The sequence below is a fragment of the Echinops telfairi genome, unplaced genomic scaffold (assembly GCF_000313985.2).
Source record: "Echinops telfairi isolate 266 unplaced genomic scaffold, ASM31398v2 ScPeMD7_23;HRSCAF=83, whole genome shotgun sequence".
NCBI classification, from domain to species: Eukaryota; Metazoa; Chordata; class Mammalia; order Afrosoricida; family Tenrecidae; genus Echinops; species Echinops telfairi.
Window position 1 is genome coordinate 75,831,042 of NW_022103920.1, and position 20,084 is coordinate 75,851,125.

Here is a 20,084-nt window from a genome sequence, read left to right on the forward strand (position 1 = left end):
GGGATGGACAACAGAAAAGTGGGTGAAGGGAGGCATTGGACAGTGTAAGATATGACAAAATAATAATAATTTATAAATTAACAAGGGTTCATGAGGGAGAGGGTGACAGGATGGAGGGGGAAACATGAGGAGCTGACACTAAGGACTCAAGTAGAAAGCAAATGTTTTGAGAATGATGATGGCAACAAATGTACAAATATTCTTGACACAATGGATGGATGTATGGATTATGATAAGAGTTGTCCGAGCCCCCAATAAAATGATTTAAAAACAAAACAAAAAAGAGTTGAAAGTTTTTAAACAAGTTTACAGTGTGTGTGTGATGTGTGTGTGTAACAGTAAGAAAGTGAGAAGGGCAAAGAGAGTAGAGAGAAAATGCTATTGTATACAATAATATAAAAATACTTTATTAACTGAATCTAATACTATACTTGCTCATGCATTTACTGTACTTGGTGTTCTTTTTTTCCAATGAGTGGATTTGGGCTCCCATCTGGTATTGTTTCCTGTCAGCTTGAAGAATTTCCTGCAACATTCCTTGTATTGCCTGTCTACTAGCAACACATTCTTTCAACTTTTATTCATAAGATATTATATTTTCTTTTCTTTCATATTTGAATGATATTATCTGTAGGATGAAATTGTGTGTCAATAGTTACCCAAACTTTAAATGTTGGTTTTCTAGCAGTGTAATATTTCCCTGTGCTTATTCCGTCTGTGCTTATTCCATTTGGAATTTACTGAACTCTCTGGGTTGGGTTGATGGATTGATGGTTTTGATAGCACTCGCAGAATGTTTAGCTAGAATTTCATCAAAATATTTTTCCCCAATTTTCTTTATCCTCTATTTCTCAGAGTATGATTGTATGTTTACCTCACAACCTCAAGATAATGATGCTCTATGCATTTCCTTCCATCGTATTTTCTTTTCTATATCTGCTATTACACTTTCATTTGATCTGTCTACCAACTCATTGTTCTTATTTTTGGTTGTATCCAAACTGCTAATGACTTGCAAATGATTTTTAATTTCACACATTGCTCCCCTTATCTTAAAATTCGCATTTAGTGTTTTTTCTTTATAACTTCCAACTGTTTTTTCCATGGATTCTTTAATATGTCTGTCATTATTAAAGTCTCTCTGTGCCAATGTTAATATCCTGATAACTATGGGTTTTTTTCATTGACCCCATTTTTCACTTGACTTTGAGTCTTGTTCGCTGCTTCTTGGCATACCTTGTAACCTTTGATTGTTTGCTAGGCACTGGATTTAATAAGCAGTAGAGATTGGAAAGGGCTTGTTCTTCTGGTGCTTTAGTTGTATGTGTGTGTGTGTGTGTGTGTGTGTGTGTGTGTGTGTGTTTGTGGCTCTTAAATTATTTAAAGCAAAATATGCCTGATGTTTATTAGTTTATCAGAGCTATAGTGTTGCTTTGGTAGGAATAAGGGCTTTTCTCATACGCCTTCATCCTCACTGGATATGAATTTCCAAATTAAGCTTATTTTTAGAGCATTTCAAAATCTTTCTTTTTTTCCTATTTCAGATTTTACCTATCACATATATAAGGGACAAATGCCAGGGGAAAGAACTGGGCCAAATTGACTTATATATTTATTAAATTCACTAACTGAAATCAAGAAAATGATAAATGTGTTGCCAATGCACGCTTTGCATATCCACTGCTGACTGACTAGCAAAGCTTCAGATACAGAGAGAAAACTTGACAGTGTGTGCTTATGGTTGTCGCAGATGACCTTGTTCTTGGCCTGCTCACCTCCTGTAATAAAAGGTGCTCTGTCTTTCTCTGAGAGCTTGTACACGGATTCCCGTCTCTGAGAAAAGTTCCTGCGTGAAGGCATGGTGAACCGAACTATGGCTCAGGTTCTCACGAACCAAGTCCTGTTGCCCGTGTGCTTGCCGGTGATGTCCTTGCTGCAGTTGGGTCACTTCCAACGGGCTTTTCTGATGGCGACCCCTTCGTGTGTACTTTGTCATTTCAGCTGTCTGCTCCACGGTTGTGGATCTATCCGTTTCCAGCCTTCCTTTCTGCCTGGATCTTGGCTTTGGACACTATGTAGTAACATCTTACATCCCTTCTACACTGCGCTGAGATTTTCGTTTTATGACACCTATTTTTACTTATTGTCAAAGCTTGTTGGCGTTTTAAAAATAATTCACAAAGGAAGGACTATTTCCTGAAATAAATTTGCTTTGGATTTAGCATTTACCTCCAAGGTTTTCTTCTGATATATTTTTCACATCAAGGACAAACTCACAAAAAAAATGATGGGGAAAATTATCCAAGGAATATATTTTTTACTTTTATCTTTGATAGTATTAAATTTGACCATTACTGATTTATGGATAATACACATATTTCTTTGTTTTTGACTTTCAAACTCTGCAAAAGACATTATTTTGATTTTTGATACAAATGTCCAAATTACACATGTAATGCACATTTAGAAAGTGTCAGAACTTTTTGGCATTATAATTTATACAACCATAAAATGCACATAAACATATGAACATCTATGCCCATACATGGTGGGTGTAAAATGAAAAGCACAATCAATTGCTTTGATTTATTTTAACATGATGCTCTCATGTACAAACAGTGCACAGTTTTTGGTTAACAGTTTTACTTAATTGGCTAATTCTTACTGACGTGGTCTAACGTGTTTGCTAGTAGCCACAGGGCTGCTATGCGCTGAGCTTGGCTTGATGGCAGTGGGTTGATGTGCTTTATAGTCATGAAGAATTATAATTTTTCATGCAAGAAGAAAGTTTCCAATTTAAAAGAAAGAATAATATGGTCTAAGTTAAAATTATTTACCCAACGACCCTAGATATTTTGATACATTGGGAAATGCTCATTGCTGAATTACTCTTGATATTTCTGTGTCTCTAATTAAATATGTATTACTGTAGCTGTTGCCACAGAGTAGTACCATATAAGGTCTGATCACATTATGATTTTTTTCCCCACCAAAATCATCTCAGGTCTTGGTCATTACTACTATTTCATATTGTTAATTTCATATAAGTGTACTTCCATCTATCTTTAAAAATTGCCTTTTGGTTCTTAGAAAATAAACAAATCCCTCTTTTCACTTTAAATATATTCTCTCTTTTTAATGCTGAGGATCTTTTCACATGATAAAAAATTCCTGATATTTTGTACAAATTCCACTAATGTTTCAAAAAGATCAGCCAATTGAGTTGCTGGGCTTTGTGCCAAGTGAAACACTGATTGATAAACTGAACACATGGCTTCAGTGGGTTATTATCATTGCCCTACCAATACTCACGTCCCGAGGGCTTCCCCTTTCACAAGAAGAATTTCTTCACAGTAGGTCCATTGTTATTGTTTCCATACAGGCCACAACTGAATGCATCTTTCATACAAGCAGCATCGGCTTTCCTCCCTTTTTTCTGCCGTCGGCCTGGGTTTCCATGACTGTATTCCGTCTTAGAGCCACAGTTCTGCCAGGCTCGAGACGGTAGGCATTATGGCCCCACAGGTCAGATCGCTAACTACTGTCATCAGGCTTCTTGTGGCTATTTCAGGACGCGAGACTGCTGTCCGCACAACGGCAGCAGACTTCAGCAGTCAGTGAAATCTCTAATGCCAGGCTCCTGTGTTACGGGCTCCCTTGAACTCATTCAGAGAAGAAAATGGTATTCCCATATGTCCCTCATTGCTTTCTTGGCAAATGTCCCTACCATTTTAATCTCCCACATTGTAGTATGAGACAGACAAACTTTTTTGGTGAAATTTCCTTTCCTTAGATACTGTTGCTTCGTAGCATTGTCTCTAAAGCAAACTGACTTTTTATAAGGTCTACTCTAAACCCAAATTGAACTATTTCTTGAGAAATCTATGAACATTTCCCAAATTATCACATAAACTGGTGAATTGTGGTAAAGGCAACACACACACACAAAAGGTGGCCTCGAGTTACTAAGAGGAATGTCAAGTTTTAGAAAGAGTTACAGTGTTTATTGGTGGGGTTATTAGGTGCCGTCTAATCCACACTAACTCATAGTGACCCGATTACACAACCCAAGCCATCCTCACGGCTGCCAGGATGTTTGTGCCCTTTGCGGCAGTCGTTGTTTCAGTCGGTCTCGTTCAGCATCTGTGGTACGGCAATCCATGGCATAGTAATATTCTTCATAATAACATCATAATTCAACTGCATTCATTCTTCCTGGCTCTCCTTATTCCTTTCACATGCATGTGAAGTGATTGAAAATACCATGACTAGAGTCAGATGTACCTGTGTCCTTAAAGTGACATCTTTGCGTGCTAAACACTTTGAAGAAGTCTTTGTAGCTGATTTGTTCAATGCACTGGATTATTCTAGCTCTTGACTTCCATGAGCATTGATTGTGGGACCAAGTAAAAGGAATTTTGAAATGTATTAATAATTGGGAGTTAATGGCTATATCATTTCATAGTTAAATCACATCAAGCAGTATTGTGCAATTACTAACACAATCACTTTCCAAACATTTTCTTTCTTCCTGGACTCCTTGACCTTGTGTCTCTTTTACCACCCCACCCCCACCCTCACTGTACACTGTCCCCCTCCACCACCTCACCCCCACCGCACACATCCAAACCCTTATTCTACTTGCTGTCCCTATAGGTTCAGCAATCCTGGGTTTCATATCCTCTAAAACAGAACCATATCACACAAACTTCAAGAGGGTGACCCCCAATGATTTACCACCTTGAGGTAAACCATAATATGAACACACAAAACAATTCACACTAAAAATAGAGAAAATATTGAAAACTGGATCAGGTCCAGTGTGCATGATGGGGGGGAGCAACTGACAAAGTTTTAGCTGTTCAAGTCAGGTTTATCCCTTTGATCTGCTATACTCATCTCTCCAGTGCGCTCTGGTTAGTAACTGCTTTCCTCCCATCCCGCAATTATGGATGGAGGGAGATCACCAGAGGATTATTTCCTCTGTAGTTCCCACAAATGTATCTGAGCTCCCACTGTCATCCATGGCCTTCTGCAAACCAGATTCTCACAATTTAGCCTCTGATACTAATCCTCCTTCGACTTCAGATTACCTGATTTACAGTCCTTCGGTGACTGTTCATGGTGTGCTTCTTCCATGTGGACTTAGTTGATATCTCACTTGGATGGCTGCTTGTTTGGAGACAAGCCTTTAAGATCTTTTATCTGAGAGCTAGGCACCATCTAATTTCTTTGCCACATTTTGCTAAAGCACCCACATCTTCTGTGTTCCCTTTTTGAGGGTGAGTATCTAGCAGGGACATGATTTAAAAACTCGTTGTTATTAAGTTGGACTTAGGATTTAGTGTGAGCCCAAAATAAAAAGAAAATTTTTTACAACTTCATTCCTTTCTTTATCGTAATATTGCTTATTGGTTCCTTTGTGAGAATTTTGTCTTTTTGTTGAGATGTAATTCATCCTGAAGACTGCAGTCTCTAACCACCATTCATCTCTTGGTTTGATGTACTACAGTGGCTTGTTTGGCTAGAAGCTCTGCCACTGGTGTTACAAATACTACCGGAGTCACCTGTGATGACCAGGTTATAGCAGCACTTAATACTAAAACAGATTAGAGAGAAGTCCTGGTGGTCTAATTCTGAAAGAAAAAAAAACTTGACCAGTGAAAACTTTATAAGTAGCAATGGAACGTTGCTAGATACAGTGTTGGACAACGCATTAAAAATATGACTGGGAAAAAAGTAGCCTTCCACAAAGTAGTTACTGGTCAGTAAAGTGCCATCGAATCAGTTCTACTCAGCAATCTGGGCCTATGTAAAGACAATGAAGACACTCCTCAGTCCTCTCCAATATTCATCATGAAAATAGATATATTAGAGTCCATTATTGCAGCAATTGTGCCATTCATTCTCATACAGGACCTTTCCCCTTTTCTCGGGCCCCATAGTTGACCAAACATGATGTCCCGTTCTAATGGCTGGTCCCTCCTGATAACATGTCAAGAGGGAAACAAAGTGCTCCCATGCTTTCTTGGAGGGAGCATTTGGCTGTACTTTTTTTTTTAATTTTTAATTTTTTAATTTCTCAGGCAGTCCGTATGTGTTAGGCAGGGTTCTCTAGATAAACACACTTATGATTATATAATTATATAACAGCTAATTGCCACTTTGCCTCTCTGCCTGCTGGGAACCTATCTCCCACCACGAGTGGACCCATGTGGACCACATGACTTTGAGAGCTATTGGTACTGTACTATGATTCCAGGGAGCTTGGATTTATGCAAATCTGCACCCACTAGCCCACGATCTTCCTGTTTCACCATTATACTTCAGCAACATGAAACTATGTGATTCCAAAGAGGGATTTATGGACTAGTTATTTCTTATACATGTATGAGGGCCACTGGATTTGTTTCTCTAGACAACCCAGCCTAACACAGAGACGATCAACTACTCATACCAACTTTAAGTTGAAGAAGAAAATTTAAACAAGTACGCAATATCGAAGTCTGACCTTGAGTATACCACCCTTGAATGTAGAAACTATATATTAGACTCATGGAACACTAATGAACAAAGTCCAGACTTCTGACATGACATCAAGAACATCTTGCATCAAAAAGTAAAAAGACATTAAGATACAAGAAAGAAAGACAAAAATGGATATTAGAAGAGACTTCGAAGCTTTTTCTTTTTCATAAAATAAGTAAACAAGAGATTTCAGAAAGCAGCGTGAGAAGACAACGTAAACGATTGTAGTGAAATGTGTAAACTATAGAATTAGAAAACCAAAGTGTAAGAACTGAAAGGAAAATCCAAGCCTCAAGTTGTCATATTGAAGGATTCTATGTGCAAACATTGAAAGATACAGAAAACATCACGGAAATACAGAAGAAAACACAATCATTATACTAAAAAGAATTGGTCATTATTCAACTATTTCAGGAGGTTGCTCTGATCGAGGACTGAGGGTACTGAAGAAGTGAATTCAATATACACTGAAGGTAATCCTGAAAAGCAAGCCTCAAGGAATTGATGGAATATGAACTGAAATGCTACAACAAACTGAAACAACACTGGAAGTGTTCAGGTATCTATTCCAAGAAATATGACTAAGACCAGATCGTTGGAAAGAAAACTGCGTTATCCTAGCGCACTCGTGAGTGCAGCTTCTGGCTCTTATCAGCCCTTCTTTCTGCCAGATCCAAACAGACCCTGAGAAAATATTTTTGATAAATATACTTAGCCTTGAATAATAAAATAGATTAAAAGTTACTCAATCATTGTTCCTTAAAAATAATCAACCTCCGTGTAGGCAAAGGATGCTTCTTAAAGTCATATTTGGAATTGATACTCTATGGGTATGAATCTATTGGAGTGGCTGTAGTTTTCTTAAGTTTCTAAATAAATATTTAAAGCACATAAAATATTGCATATGAATTTTCAATTCATTAAGTGTATTGAAGGTTATCATTCAACCATCACATCTCAATTTGAAAAGACATACCATGCTGTGCCTGATTTTGATACACATTATGTCAATGGGGACTGATCCTTTATTATATTTAGAAATACTTCCATGGCAATGCTCAAGCATCAGGAGTAATTACTGTGCTCTAAAGTTGCAATACACTCAAGAGGTATTTTAGAAACAAAATCCCAATCAACTGTTCTGACATGCTCAATCAGTATTTGGATTGTAGGTAGTCAGATTATGCACAAAACATTTTCTCAGAAGAAACCACTCCTTGGTATTTTTCTTAGAGCTTTCCAAAGTAGAGTTACATTTTTAAAAACTAAGTAAAAATCTCAACTGCTTCTAACATCGAAATAGAAATTTCTCATGTCTTGCTGTCAGTTTATAAATGTAAATTAGATTTTCTATAATTCACAATCCAATTTTACTTTCATTCAGAATAAAGAGATCACAATAAGGAAGTGAGAAATGAGACTACTGGACACTAAGGTAGCTTCAGTTGAAGCTCTAGTTCACTGCTTAACATTGTTGAAAGTGTATAAATTAACTTTGCTTTTCTGTTTGGGTTTCTGTATCTCCTGATTCATCCTGCTACCTAATTTCTTTTGGACACTGTACATTACTCTCATTAATTATGAGTAAAAAAACCCATGACAACCCTATATAGGACATTATATAATAATTCCTTAAAATGTCTGAGTCTGTAAATCTTTACAAAAGCAAGCCACCTCATCTTTCTCCCCCAGGGTGGCTGGAAGGTTTGAACCATTAACTGCCGCACAGCCAATAATTGACCCACTTTCCATAATTTCTGAAACCAGTCATGGTTTCCCTGGAGAAATGATACTGACACTGTAATGTGAAAATGAAGAGGTGATGATATTCAGGCAAAATCAGGAAGGTGGGAAAATGAAAAATATTCCATGAAGAACTAGTGTCATTTACCAAGGCCCCTGGCTGGAGTCCTCAAGGCACCAGAGGAGTTAAAACGGGGCCAGTGTGGCCGGAGTGCGGGAAGCCGCGTGGTTGGCGATACCAGAGGAAACCGAGGGCTGAGGGTAGATATTGCAGAATGGGTATGCTTAAATTCTCCTTCCTAGTTGCTAGGCTACCTGATATGGGATCCCAGGCCTGCCACTTAACTTGGATGGAACGAAGTCAATTCTGGAATCCTTCCTTCTCCTTTTGGAAATGGGGACAGTCACACCTGCCTGGTGGATGTTGTTAGAATTATGACTTTGAGATTTTCTTATTTGTCATCTTTGCTCATGTCATACTTTTCTACGACACAGAGCATGAATTCTGTATGACATCGTTAGTATATATTTTAAAATATACTATTTTCTAAGTGAAATCAGAAGCAAAGAGTGAAGTGTGCACCAGGGCTCTTGGTAATTTAGAGAGGAGGACGACAGAAAGATTTGTGTGAACAACTTGGAAAGTGAGTTGACCAAAAATTGTAGTAAAATTGCTGGGCATCGCCAAGAAACTGTTTTGAGATTTGTAGAAAGTGTGGACAGTGTGACATTTATATATGTTTGGATGCAAGATCCACTTTTTGGTGTGATTTGTTTGTTCATGATTTTTATTTACTCAGGTAGTGTATTGGAGGGGAAAAGGGGCAAGACGACCGAAAGTCTATGCAAGGAAGGAGCTAAGGTAAAGGACCCTAGATTCTAAACCAGATCAAGAGGGAAGCGAGACTGTGGTGCTGGGGCTGAATTACGGAAAGAAAAATTAGCTAAGTCAATGTATTGGAAACTCCAGGACAATTGAGGAATTAACTGAAAAGCCAGGCTGATGAAATATTGGGCTTGACATTGAGATTATAGAAGGGCTAGAATTAATCAGTATGGATCTCTGTTGGCAAAATGGGCTGCCCGCTGAGTTGCCGGTGCTTGAGCCCACGAGTGGTCCTTGGAGGAAGGTGCGACTGTCTGCTTCTGTGAGCATGCGCAGTCTTGGACGCCAAGAAAGGCAGTGGCTACTCTGCCCCATTGGCACTCTCGCTTGTGTCAACTTGTTAGCGGTGACCTTTCTTACAATTGATAATGAAGAGATTGGAGGTAGACCATAAAAAGATGGGCATATTGGTTATGAGGAATCAAAAGCAAAAACAAAACAAAAAACTGTCAAATCAGGCTATTGCATAGATTGAATCATATCTGTGGATATTAAAATCACTATGAGTCAGAATCAACCAGTTAGTTTATTACATTTGGCAGTGAATTTTTTACTTTGGCATGAGTTTTTGACTTTTAAAAATAATTACAAGAGTACAGATAGAAATACTGAAAGTCAAAAGCCAACATAGTTTTAATGTGAACGTAGACATAAATACCTATACTTGAATACTATGAGGGTAAATAAAATATGTTGCTAAGAAATCATAGAAACTTTTACTTAGCAAAAATAACAAAATAGGATGCTATTGTTTATCAACATATTCTCCATCTAGGTCTGCACACTTCTGAAAACAATGTGTCCGTCTCTTTAGCCCTCCCCTCAAAGAATTCTGCTCTCTTTGATTTACAGTACGTCGAAATGCAAATTTGACATCCTCAAGGGATTCAACTAGTGTTCCTTTTCAACGTTTCTTGAAATGAGGAGAAAATGAAAGCTTAAGGAAGCAAGATGGGGGCTGGAAGAGTGGATGAGATAAGGATCTATATGAAAATCGTCAGAGCACAGCCCTAGGTAGCCAAGGAGAGTGAACATCACACAGGTCTACTTCCATGATGTCATGTGGAACCATTGAGTCTCTTCCGAATCCTGCCCATCAGAGAACGCACCAGTGTCCCCTCCTGCGCCAGTGTCCCCTCCTGCACCAGTGTCCCCTCCTGCGCCTTCTCACGAGTGCGCCTTTGCTGAAGCCCGGATTGCAGCTGCGGTGTCCCTCGTCTTCTCAGGACCTTCCTCTTTTTCGAAGCTCCTCTTCTTCACCAAGCCTAATATCCTTTTCCGTGGACTGGTCTCTCCTGACAATATGTCCAGAGTAGGTCAGATGAAGTTTGGTCATCTTTGCTGCTCAGCAGCACTCTGGCCCTACTTCTTCCAAGACAGACTTGTTTGTCATTTTAGCAGTCCATGACACTCTCAATCGTCCTCTCCAGCATCACAGTTCCAATGCACTGGTTCTCGTGGAGTCTTCCTCAGTCAATGTCCAACTTTCACAGGCATAGGACGTGATTGGAAATACTATGGCTTGGGTCAGGTGCATCTTAGTCTTCGAAGTAGTATCCATGCTTTTCAATACTCTAAACAAGGTGTGGTGTAAAAAAAAATTAAAGATGTTGTGCTGCAGATTTACCTAATGCAATGTGTATTTGAATCTCTTGCCTGCTGCTTCCATGAGCACGAATTGTGGATCCAAGCAAGACAAAATCCTTGGCAACTTCAAAGTCTTCTCCATCTATCATCATGTTACCGCTTGATCCAGTGGTGAGGATTTGGTCTTCTTTACATGGAGGTGTAGTCCATATTGAAGGTTGCTATCCTCGAGCTTTCTCAGCAAGAGCTTCAGGTCCTCCTCACTTTCAGCAATCAAGGTTGTGTCATCTGCATCTCAGGTGGTTAATAAGCTTTCCTTCCATCCTGATGCCGTATTCTTTTTCATATAATCCAGCCCCTCAGATGACGTGCTCAGCATACACTGAATATGTATGGGAAGAGGATACAATCCTGTTGCACACCTTTCCTTATTTTAAAACAGTCAGCATGTCCTTGTTCAGTTTACACAGCTGCCTCTTAATCCATGTGTGAGTTCCTCGTGCTGGAATTCCTATTCTTTTCAAGGCTACCCATAGTTTGTTATGATCCATACAGACGAAGACTGGGCATAGTCACTAAAACACAAGCAAACATCTTTCTGGTATTCTGTTTTCAGCCAAAATCCATCTGACATCAACTGTAAGATCTCAAGTTGGAACTCCTCTTCAGAATCCAGCCTGGACCTTTGGCAGCCCCCTGTCAATCTACTGCTACAACTGGTGTTGGATGATCTTGAGCAAAATTGTACTTGTACATGATATCTGTGCTATTGCTTCATAGTTTGAACATTCAAACTTTCTTTGGAATGGGAACAAATATGGATCTCTTCCAATCAGTTGGCCAAGAAGCTGTCTTCTTGGCATAGACAAACAGTGCTTCTAGTGCATCAGCCTTTTGAAACACTTCAATTGGTGTTCCATCAATATCTGGAGTCTTATTTTTGAAGAATGCCTCAAGGCAGCTTGAGATGCCTCCTTAACTACCATTGGTTCTTGCTCAGATATGAACCCCTGAAATGGTGGAAAGTGGACTGGTTCTTTCTGGCACAGTGACTTTGCGTAATCTTTACATCTGCTTTTGATGTATCCTTCATCATTCAATATTTTGCTCATAGAATCTTTTAGTCTTATAATTTGAGGCTTGATTATTTTCTTTTGTTCTTTCAGTTTAAGGCATGGTAAGCATGTTCTTTCTTTTAATAATTTAGAAAACAAAATTGTGGTGAAAATTTCCTACCTTATTCTCATCAGTGTAGTTTTTGAATTTTAAAAACTTTGTCATAAACCCTTGTAATTGGCTAGAGTCATTCTGACCACCTTTGGAGCTAAACAAACAAACAACAAGGGAAACCCTGTGTCTGCAGCCTTCTGAGTTCATTTCTCTGCCTTGAATTTAAATGGCCCAATACTTTAATTATTTAAGGCACTCTAAGACAAAAGTATTTCTGAGAAAAATTGTCAGCATCTATCCACTGATTGCCCAAGCATATGCCCAGGGATATTTCCAAAGAAAACACACTTTGTTTAGAAGAAAGCTGGGTTTGTATGAAGTGGAACCCTGGTATCGATTCTGTTACTTGCCCTTACATTTAAAAACAGAATGAACTGGAATTGGTCGTTATTTACAATGGAAATGAGAAAGAGCCACTAAGAATGATCCTTTGGTCCTGACTCTAGTCACTGAATAAGTCATGTTATCCTTGCCAAAATAGAGTAGATTGAGAGAAAGTCAGGAGTTTGAGCCTAGATTTAGTGAATTAAAGGGACATTGAGAAATTCAGTTGACAATACTGAGTAGGTGGGTTGGTATTTTTGTCTGATTCTCAGAGGAGGGCTTTTCTTGGAAATAAAAATTTGTAAATGATCTAATAATGAGTGGTAATGAAATAGATGAGTGGACAATATTACCTAGGCAATATATGGGGGATGAGGAGAGGATGGACCTTGGGTAGCTTCAGAATTGGATAATCAGGCTGAGGAGTATGAGCCTTCAAACCAGACTGAGTAGAAAGCGAGAAACAGATTATTAAGAAAACCAGGAGAGTGTGAGATCTCAGAAACCAAAGGAAATCTTGTTAAAAGGAAGACGTGGTCAATAGAATCAAAGGCTAACAGGGGCCAAGTAGGGCGATGACACAAAAATGCCACTGGATTCAGTGGCCTGGAGATCTTGATGACCTGCGCAGAAGCATCTTCAGAGATTAATGGAGGTAGAGATAAATTACAGAAAACTGATGACTAAAGAAAGGGGAAGAAAAGTAGAAAGAAAATTTGACCAACCTTTCAAGAATGTTGGCTTCTCAGAGGTCAGAAAATAAATATGGAAACTGGAAAATTGTAGGGATAGTAAATAGTATTTAAAATATATAAATGTGCCTATCCATATATATTTATTGCTGACGTTAAGTGCCATTAAGTTGACATTAAGTCATACAACCATTGGTATAACAGGAGAAAGTGTTGCTGGATTATAACCATCCTCACAATCGTTGCTATGTCTCAACTCTATCGAAGCCACTGTGTTGAGAGCCTCTCTCTTTTTGGATGATTCTCTCATTTATCATGCATAATATGTTTCTACAGGGATTGGTTCTGACAAATAATGTGTCAGAGTAAGCAAGATGGATTTTCATTATCCTTGCTACCAAGGAGCACTTTTTTTGCAGGGGTACATTCACACAGTGGATTCTTTTCTTTTTTTAAATAAATCGTTTTATTGGGGGCTTTTATAGTTCTTATAACAATCTGTACATCCATTATATCAAGCACATTTGTACATATGCTGCCACCATGCTTTTCAAAATATTTTCTCTCTACTTGAGACCTTGATATCAGCCCCTTTTCCCCCCTCCCTCTCCCGCCCTCCCACCCTCATGAACCCTTCATAAATTATAAATTATTATTATTATTATTTTCATATCTTCCAACATCTGCTGTCTCTCTTCACCCATGTTTATTGTTATTCACCCTGGAAGGCAGGGGAAGTCATACATTTATCATTGCAATCGGTTCCCTCCACTTTCCTCCTACCCTCATGGTATCACTACTCCAATTACTGTTCCTGAGAGATTTATCTGTCCTGGATTCCGTATGTCAAGAGCTCTTATCCATAACAGTATACAAGCTCTGGTCTAGCCGAATTTGTAAGGTAGAACTGGGGTCATGATAATGGGGGAGGAAACATTAAAGAACTAGAGGGATGTTGTATATTTCTTTGGTGCTATACTGCAAGCACCCTAGCTGGCTCGTCCCTTCCTTGTGACGCTTTTGTGAAGGGAGGTCCAATTGTCTACAAATTGGTTTGGGGTCTCCACTCTGTGCCCCCTCATTTGCATCAATATGATTGTTTGTTTGGGGTCTTCTGATGCCTGAACTTAATCCTATGGACACCTCATGATCACACAGGTTGGTGTGCTTCTGCCATATGGACTTTATTGTTTCCCAGGCAGATGCCCACTTGTTTATTTTCAAGCCTTTAAGACCCCAGATGCTATATTTTTTGATAGCCGGGCACCATCAGCTTTCTTCACCACATTTGCTTATGCACCCATTTGTCTTCAGCAATTGTGTCAGGGAAGGTGAGCATCACAGAAGGCCAGGTTATTAGAAAAAAATGTTCTTGCACTGAGGGAGTACTTGAGTAGAGGCCCAATGTCCGTCTGCTACCTTAATATTTAACTATACATATATGTACATAGACTTATATCCCTATCATTATTTATCAATATATTTACATGTGCATGTGCCTGTATTTATGCCTCTATAGATGTCTTTTGCCTCCTAGTTCTTTCCTCTATTTCCCAAGGAGCACTCTTCCTTTAATTCCTCCAAGAGAAATTTGTGGGTTCTTTTGGCAATCCATGGTATTGTCAGTATTCTGCACAAACACCATTATTCCCCTATGTAAGCTCTTCTTCAAGGAGTCCTGGTGGTGTCATGGCGAACTGTTGGTCTGCTAGCCTCAAGGTCAGCAATTCAAAACCATCAGAAAACTCCAAGGGAGAAAGATAGGTTTTTTATTTGACAGAGTCTATGTAGTAAAAGAATGTTTGGAAATATTGTGTTTGGAAGAATGTCTGGGAACAATTCTACTTGATGTGACTGAAAAATTGAAAGATATTATATATGCACTAAATACCAACTCATAAAAAAAATAAGCAGCGTTACAGAGTTGGAAACCCACAGGGCAGTTCTACCCTGTCCTGCAGGGTCGCGTGAGTCAGAGTTGACTCCGTGGCAGTGAGTTGAGTTGAGCTCATTTTCTCCCTTTCTTCTTGATTCTTCAGCTTGCACATAAATATAAGGTCATTGAAATTACTTACCATGGCTTGGGCCAAGCCACCTCAGTTAACCACGTGATATCTTTGCTTTGTAAGACAGTTTTTAAAGAGCTCTTTAGACGCACATTTTCTAAAGGCAGTACATCCTTTAATTTCCTGACTGAGGCTTCCATGATCATTGAATATTGATTCCAGTAAAATGAAATATTCAACAGTTTCAATGTTTTCTCCACTTATGGTGTTGCTTAGTGGTACAACAGTGAGAGTTTCTGTTGTTTTAAAAGTGAGGTATCATCTATCTATGTATCTATACATAGTCAGGGATTTGAGTCTCATCTCAGTTAAATTCAGTGAGGAGGGAGATATGGATCTATTATGTTTTAATGTGTTAGTAAGAACAGGTAAGTGATCGTGGAAAGACTGGAAGGAGTGGGATCCAAGCTGCAGGTGAGAGAGATTTTAGGAGGACTGGTGTCGGAGTGGTTCCTCATTTTGCTGCGATCTGCATGTTTGCCAGTCTGAAACCATTAACCATTCTGCAGGAGAAAGACGGGGCTTCCTACTTCCATAAAGAGTTACAGTCTCAAACCCACAGGGGCAGTTTTATGCGGTCCTACAGGGTCGCTAGGAGTCATGTTGAGTCCTGGGCAGTGAGTTTGTTTGTTTGTTTGTTTGTTTGTGTTTACACCTTTGTCTCACCTACTTTGGGCACATTATCAGAAGAGACCAATCTTTGGAAAAGGGCACCTTGCTTGGTAGAAGGCAAACAGAAGTTGGAAGACCCTACAGATTGACCCAGGGACTGCAAGGACAGGCTCAAACCTAACGACGTGCCTGAGGCTAGAACAAGACCCAGTAGTGTTTCCTTATGTGGTCTTATTGTCACTATGACACAGAACCAACGCCAAGACACCTAGCAACAACAAACACATCTCCTTTCCTGAAACAGGTGCATTGTAAAGTTGGATTGACTTTCTCGGGCCAGGAGTCAATCTCTGCCAGGTTTTTAGTTTGGTTTGCTTTTCTGTCTTCTCCCTTTCTAGCTGAGCTCTTTCCTTTTTACAAGAGTGCGTTGGGACTAGGTGAAGGGGGATTGGTGCCCTCTCAAAGCAGGGGTGAGAAACAAGGAGCACATCAACTCCATCTTCTGTTCCTGGCAGGTTTGTGAGGTGTGAGTGAGGAAACAGCTACCACATGAGTAGAGTCTGGAAGAAACAGGCTCGCCAGGTTTGAGTTAAGGAACAGGGGGCGGGGGGAGCGGGGCAGTCAGAAAAGAAGTGGGAAGTATAGGAGAGTTTGAGGTCCTGGAGTGCACAATGGGAGATTTGGGTGGATTGTGATGTCAGAGAAAAAAATGTATTGATATAATCAAGAAGATCATGTTTAACTGTAGATCATGCACCTTCAGAGTTTATTTAGCTGAAAGGTGAAGGTGAACAGTTATTTCAGATTACGGTAAAAGGAAGATCTTTTGGTCAAGGAATTTGGTTACAAACAGAAAGAAGATTGAATTCAAATTCCACTTAGCTTTCTTCATCCTGTCTAATCTAGCTTCTTACCTATCTGAAATTATTTTCATGTTATCCCTTAACATAAATTCAAGTCAGATTGACTTCTGTACAAAATCTATTTTAAAATTCCCCTTTCTTAGCTATTGTCCATGTTATTTCTCCAGCCCATTTCTACTTATATAAGTACACCTCTTCATCTAAGTAAGACCCAGTTAAATTTACCTCTCAGCTTTCCCTTTCCTTTATAGTAATTTTCTGACTCATATTGCTTGTAAAGCAATTTAGAAAAAAATAAGAAATTATAAATTCCAAATAAAATATCCCAAGATATCATCACAGAGATATATCATACTGTATGTATTATTTTAGCATGAATATATTTAAAATTCATATTATAAATTGTTTCCACCTAGCTGAATATTTATAAGACAAATTTAAATTAATGAATAATACTACATGGTAGAGATGTAACACAATTTCCTTTGCCCATTCTCCAAATATCAGCTAATTTAGACTACCTTTTACATGAGTTCTTGTATACAAAATAAATAACTTCTTTAGGGCAAAACTCCTTTAAGTTGAATTAACAATTCAAAGGGTATGGATGTTAAACTCTCTTGCTATATAGTGGAAGATTAATTTCCAGAAAGACCATAGCAAACGATCCCCTATAAGTAGTATTTTAGAGTATGTAAGGCATAACCTTATCACCAACATAGAGTATTTATTAAATTCTAATTTTCCTGAAAAATGACTTCTTACTGGGGTTTTTAACTGCATATATTTGATTAGTAAGTAAATTAGGTTATTTTTTGTAATACACTGTAGTCCCTACATTTCCCCTTTAATTTGTTCAGCCATGACTTTTCCCATAAAATGATTATTTTGTGTTTAAAATACAAAATTCAGTTTTTAAATTTAACAATAAAGTTATTCTCATGTTAACTGTATTATTTTCACTCCATAGTTTTCTCAATGACATATTTTGCATCTAGAATTATTTTTATAGATCTCTCTATTCTCAGAAGTATTTGTAACATTTACGTAGCCCTACCCCACAATTATATTATTCCAGCCTTGTGTTGTTCCTTAATAGGTTTCTTTTTTCTAATGTGAATCTTTTATCACCAGAAATAGTATCTTGTGAACAGGATCAAGAAAATATGTCAGTCATTCTTCATAGGTTAGTAATTAATATTGCATTAGCTGGATTCTGATTTGCTTTTGAGATGCTCTCTATGCATATGCCCACAAAATATATAGCAAATTAACTCATGATATCAAATTAACAAATCACCATGATGTACTAGAAAAAATATGTGTGTTTCCATCTTTAGGAAATAGATTTTTTTTTTCAATAAATATCATCATTATACTTCCAGTGAAATGTTTGGAGAGAAATCTCTTGAGCATACTAAAATGATTTCATAGGTTTTTAAGGTTGTGAATTAGAGAAACATTCTCTTTTGAGCCTGTTACTTGAATCAGAGTTAAGTGTAAGGTAGTGTAAACCATCTGATAAATGATTAATTTCATGTCACGCAATCCTACTTTCCCAACAAGAAGGCCTTGGGAAGAATTAAACGTCCCCGGCCTCAAGCCAGGGGTAACTCAACCGTCCGGTGGGCAATCCAAACAATCTGGAGGTTAAGACATTCCTTGATCACGGATAGATCTGATTGCTACTCAGCCCTGGAATTCTTTATAAAATTCCAGAACATGGGCTAGAAATGGACTTGGGGAATCCAATAAACTTGCGAGTCTTGGCAGCCATCCAAGTTAAATTTATAGACTGGAAAAAAAATAATATATGGGCTTTCCATTGTTCTCTTTTTAACCTTTCTGGGGTTTCTTTTGTGTGTTTTTGAGTGTGTGAGTGCAGATTTATCATTTTGCTGACACTGGAGTGGAAATAACCAATGAGGGAATCCGGCTCAAGAGTTTTCATGCTGGATCTTCCCTAGTCTTTCAGAACTTTGACCCAAACCTGCACCAACAGTGTATTTCCTCTCCCTGTGTAGGATGCTTATGTCATACCGTTAGTTCATCCTTGAAAATGAATCATATTAGGACATCTGATGTGCACGTTTGCCAGCTAGGTACAACTCCCAAATCCCTGTTCTTACTCTGGCTCTGTGGGAACCTTCTTTCTGAGACAAGATCTGAGGAAATATGTGCGCATATCTAGTGTCTCTCTGCAGTCTATGAAACAAGCTCAGCAGTCTCCTAATGGGTTTTGGTGCGTGTTTTTTGTACCTGCTCTGTACATGGAGTTCCAAGCACTCCCTCCCCTCTCCTCCGTTCTGATCACTGAAAACCTATCTTCTTCTTACAGAATGGGTTTGCTGTTGTGAGGCCCCCAGGCCATCACGCTGAAGAATCTACGGCCATGTAAGTACCAGGGACTGTTGCCCATCTCCCAGCGCCACGGTTCCTGGCGGTCACCTGCCCCGTGAATGTCTCTGAAGCCTCTAATTGTTAGCAGATGGACTGAAAAATCTTGCGAGGTACTCCCAGAAGCAGATTTATGGCTTCAGAGATCATATAGCATTTAAAAAAATGCTCTGAACATTATTTATAATGGTTTTCCTGGCTGATTTGCTTTCTTATTTCTCTGTTCTTCTCTATTCCGCAGGGGGTTCTGCTTTTTTAATTCAGTTGCAATTACCGCCAAATACTTGAGAGACCAACTAAATATAAGCAAGATATTGATTGTAGATCTGGTATGTATTCCTGGCCAGAGCTGCATTTTCGGTGCCTCTAGATAAAAAGGAGTGAATTTGTGTTTCTCTGTCAGGCTGCCCTGCTTTTTAGCACTTGCAAACAACTGAAGGGTGCGTTTCCTTTGAATGTGGAAACTCATTAAAATCAGGATTGCAGTTCTGAAACCATAAACATTCACGTTTCACTTTCATGGTGTTAACTGCAATTTAATGAGAAGAAGGCGCAGATCAGGGCAACGTTTATGATCCTTAAATGCATTGATACTTCCACAGTTAAAATAAGCCAACAGAACTTGAGTTTACTTTTCCCTACAGAATATGGACTTGAACTCGTCAGATGTGCTGGAAAGAATGCTGTTGCTTCGGTTACCAAATTGGCCACTTCCCCTGGTTAGCAATCATGTTGCTTGTTGTGCAACAGTGGTATTATTAAAACAAGTCAGCGTGTCGTTCTTTTCTGAAAAGATCTCAGATCTTGGATGCCAGTTTGAGATGACTCCCTGCAGGAACCCGGGGCGATTAAAAGCCAGAGGCTTTAGATGGGTCTTGCATTTTAACATGATGCATTCTTAGAAAATAGAGTTATAATTTGCTTAACAAATGGTTTGTTTAAATGCGGATGACACTTGGCATGTTGTCTATAGTATATTCATGAATAATGAGCTGGAGATCTGCCCCATACAGAATGGACCAACTCAGGGAAGGGGCGAACAGGCTGAATGGTGATTTATGAGCCCCGTTGTCGGTTTGCCTCCAGTTCAGGAGGAGGTGTAAGAGGTTGTCTGACACAGCAGAGACAGGAAATGAACCCTGGCATCCACACCGAA

General features: G+C 38.9%; 1 protein-coding gene across 1 annotated transcript in view; it reads left to right on the plus strand.

The window, feature by feature from the left end:
• The window catches only part of HDAC9 (histone deacetylase 9), a 1,007,885-nt gene that overhangs the window by 767,668 nt on the left and 220,133 nt on the right, over nt 1–20,084 (plus strand). The window contains exons 17-18 of the mRNA XM_045288655.1: nt 18,870–18,925; nt 19,170–19,257. Of these exons, the coding sequence (XP_045144590.1) occupies nt 18,870–18,925; nt 19,170–19,257 (144 nt within the window). The remainder of the gene's footprint in view (nt 1–18,869; nt 18,926–19,169; nt 19,258–20,084) is intronic.